General features: G+C 31.6%; 1 protein-coding gene across 1 annotated transcript; it reads left to right on the forward strand.

Moving 5' to 3' along the window:
- Nucleotides 1-792: 792 nt before the first annotated feature.
- Nucleotides 793-3,661, forward strand: LOC107886309 (type IV inositol polyphosphate 5-phosphatase 9). The gene is made up of 8 exons (XM_016810209.2): nucleotides 793-1,104; nucleotides 1,192-1,355; nucleotides 1,441-1,548; nucleotides 1,674-1,986; nucleotides 2,168-2,352; nucleotides 2,805-2,913; nucleotides 2,992-3,143; nucleotides 3,235-3,661. The coding sequence occupies exons 1-8, from the start codon at nucleotides 1,087-1,089 to the stop codon at nucleotides 3,461-3,463; spliced, it is 1,278 nt and encodes a 425-aa protein (XP_016665698.2). The 5' UTR covers nucleotides 793-1,086; the 3' UTR covers nucleotides 3,464-3,661.
- Nucleotides 3,662-3,945: the final 284 nt, after the last annotated feature.

A 3,945-nucleotide genomic window follows, 5' to 3' on the forward strand; every position in this document is an offset into this window, starting at 1 on the left:
CGTAAATTTAGTATAATATAATCACAATCGCAATATAATATTTGAATAATTACAATTTTGTCAATCATTATAATGTATAATAGGATTGATAATCATAATATATTTGGACAAGGTTCAGAAGTAATAAAATTTAAATCAAAATAAATTTAGATTTAAATTCACACATTGTAGTTTCCCTATGTAGGTAGATTTTTAAAAAATTAATAGTAATTCTTTTATACGTCGTGTATAAAAAACATATTTAGAATATAGGTGTGTGTTTAAGAAAAAGTCTAATAAACAATAAAATTTATGGTTTGAAATTAATAATGACAACATATACGCAATAAGTAAAAAAATTAAAATAAAACATGTTAGCTTAAATCGTTAGTAGATTTAAATTAGTCGAAACATGTGACTAAAAATATTAATTGAATATTTTTTTATACAATACCGAATCTTTAAATAAAAAGATAAAATACACTTAAACATGATCAAACACATAAGTCCGAGGTCAATGAACTAAAATTCAATTGACAAAATAAATATTATTTTAAATAAAAGATTAAATACCTTTAATTTTATATTTATTAGAATAACTTTATTTTCTCTTGATTTAATGTGGTAATTTAAATTAAATTTCTAACATATACTTCATTCAACAACTTAATTAAAATTTTATGAGAGATGGAAATAAGTATATAATATTTTAAGTAATGGACCATCCTCCCTCCTTTCCCACTTGCTGCCCTTTAAATAAATATATATTTTAAGATAATTCAGATCCTCCAATCATCTCAACAAAAACAAAAAAAAGTTGAAGCCTGCAAAAAAAAGACCCATGTTTTCTTGCTCTTTTCTCACTCTAAATTTCTCTGGCTTTATTAAATGATAATTTAGACAACAATGGCGCATCATGGTTAACGTCACACTGTTTTGAAGAAATTTAAGGCCTCTCTTCCCTCGCAACTTGCAGAGGTCTCTCTCTCAAGTCCTCAGCATGATCTCTCATTTTTATCCGTTTTGGCTTTCTCTTTTCAACCCTTTCTTCCCATCCTCTTTATCCTCTCTCTCTGCAACCTTACCTCTCCTCCCATTTCCCTCACCATGCCAGGCAACCAAGAAGTTAGTATTGCATTTTTTCTTATATTATTTTATATTGTCTTTTTGAAGGAAGCTTACCCTACTGATATATAAAAACTCTTGATCCAGGTTATGTGGCCCAGATTAGTGGCTAACAAGATCCTCAGAAAGAGATTAGGAAGCAACAATTTCGTCGCTGATTTCCCATGCAACAAAGAAATTCCAAGCTTAGATCGTCCATCGTTGAGTCCCAACAGTATATTCAGTCACCACAAGGATACCCATAACTACAGGTATTTAACTCATTATATTGTTCTCTTCTCCCTCATTTTAATAATAAGCATGTCTCTAATTTTCTTTCGTAATTTTCTTCCCAAGGATTTTCGTTAGTACATGGAATGTTGGAGGGGTTGCACCACCTGAAGATTTGGATATAGAGGATTTGTTAGATACTGGCAACACCTCCTGCGAAATCTACGTTCTTGGGTAATCAAGTACACCATAATTATTGTTAGTTCTTTTCTTTCTTAGTTTTTGCTAGAGAATCAAACAATGATGATTGATATTAAAAATCATTGTGGTGGTACGCGTCTTGGTTTTCTTGTTTCCAGTTTTCAAGAAATTGTACCCCTTAGCGCCTCCAACGTGTTAGGATCTGAAAATAGCATGGTTGCCATGAAATGGAATTCCCTAATTAGACGAGCCTTGAACAACAAGAAGAAACCACACTGCCTAGACAAAATCCAACATTCCAATGAAGAGCAAAACAAGAACATCCCAGGGCAAGACTTTCGGTGTATTATAAGTAAGCAAATGGTCGGGATTCTAATCACAGTTTGGGTTCGAAGCTATCTTTGTCCTTATATCCGGTATCCTAGTGTCTCGTGTATAGGCTGTGGAATCATGGGCTGCCTAGGAAATAAGGTGATCATTCTCAATATGTATGCTTACTGTCAAACAAATAATGAACTCTAATCTCTATGTACCTAGTGATAACCAAGTGTCAAGATACAACTAGTTTTGATATATATATAATTAATGAAATTTTAATTAAGAAGCTTATTAATTATCTCTTCTTCTTCCTCTTTATTTCGTTTGGTTGCAGGGTTCGGTATCAGTTAGATTTCGACTACATGAAACAAGCTTCTGCTTTGTGTGCAGTCATCTAGCTTCTGGGGGTAGACAAGGAGATGAGAAGCTTAGGAACTCCAATGTTTCTGAAATATTTTCCAGAACAAGTTTCCCTAGAGGCCCTTCACTTGATTTACCAAGAAAGATTCTAGACCATGAGTATGTAAAATTAATTACTTCATTACTCATTGATTAATCCTCTATCATGAAAACAAGACATGAACATCCAATAAATTATAAACCCTAAACATTATTATTTGGTTACCGGTTTCAAACTTTGAATCTTTCTTGTTTGGATTTGAAGCCGCCAAAGATAAAAGATTGTTTTTTTTTTTTATTTGTGACCTTCGGCATATAGGGTTCCAATAAATTAAATTAGTGTAGTTGTTAAAATGCAAGTTTTAATCTGGTGGGCTAATTAATATAATTTCGTTACTGGTAAACCGTCTTTTTGTTATCCAATCCATTTATTTTATGATAAAGTTGACTTGTTAATCAAGTTAAAAAATTACCTTTTAGACTAATAATGAACAGAAAGATTAAAATAAATCTATTATGGAAATATTTTGGTGATATCAGCTGAATTAACCATTTCCATAATTGTCTTGCAGTCGGGTAATTTTCCTTGGAGATTTGAATTATAGAATTTCCCTACCAGAATCAAATGTTCGACTCTTAGTGGATGAAAGAGATTGGAAATCCCTGCTGGAAAATGACCAGGTAATAACAAAAAGAAATTCGCCTTTATTCTTCTTATTCCTTAATTCTCTTTCTAAACTTATGTTTATTAAAATGAAGCTACGGATGGAGCTGATGAATGGCCAATTCGAAGGCTGGAATGAAGGATCAATTCAATTCGCTCCTACATATAAATACCGTCCCAATTCTGATGTATATTACGGATGCTTTCATCAAAGCAAAAAAGGCGAAAAGAAACGTGCCCCTGCATGGTAATCATTTACTTATCACTGTTAATTCATGTATGTATAACTCGGTCACACCTATGGTTTGGTTAAAGAGTTTCATGTTTTTGATTTGCAGGTGTGACAGAATAATATGGTATGGGAAAGGATTAAAGCAACATGAATATGACAGAGGGGAAGAAAATTTCTCGGATCATAGGCCAGTGAAAGCAATATTTACAGCTGAAGTTGGGGTTTTACATTCACTCAAACAATTTCAAAGCTTTTTTTTATCTGAAAGGTTTGATAGAATTACAAGCCAGACTGATGATTTTGTATGTAAAGGAAGATCAAGCTTCCAAATTTAATATATTAAACTGCTTTATCCTTATTTCTTGTTTGATGCATGTTGAACTAGAGAGAAAAAGGGTGAAAGAAATTAATTAAAACCACTTAAGATATGATTAATTTCTTAATTCTGTGATAGTTTGCACCTTAAATTTGCTGATGATTGTACAGTGATTTTTGGAGGACTTATTTATCAATTTTATTTTATTTTTTTTGTATTTACTAATTAATAGAAAAGGTCCAAATCATCTCTTCTTTTCTTTTTTTCCCTTTTTTCATTAGATTATTGAAAAAGAAAATTAGGTTTTGTTTTGGTCCAGCAACTAGAATCCAACATTTTTGCTTCCAACCAGGGTGTAGCATGCTAACCTCCATGCAGTTTATGTTAATCATCTATTAATTTAATCAAAACTACCCTAATGATTAGAGTAGCTTAAGAATCAAATTGATTGGCAGATTTCAAGGTGATTATAATTTACAAAATTAGTCATCTTTCAAACCA

Source organism: Gossypium hirsutum, chromosome A03 (genome assembly GCF_007990345.1).
Source record: "Gossypium hirsutum isolate 1008001.06 chromosome A03, Gossypium_hirsutum_v2.1, whole genome shotgun sequence".
NCBI classification, from domain to species: Eukaryota; Viridiplantae; Streptophyta; class Magnoliopsida; order Malvales; family Malvaceae; genus Gossypium; species Gossypium hirsutum.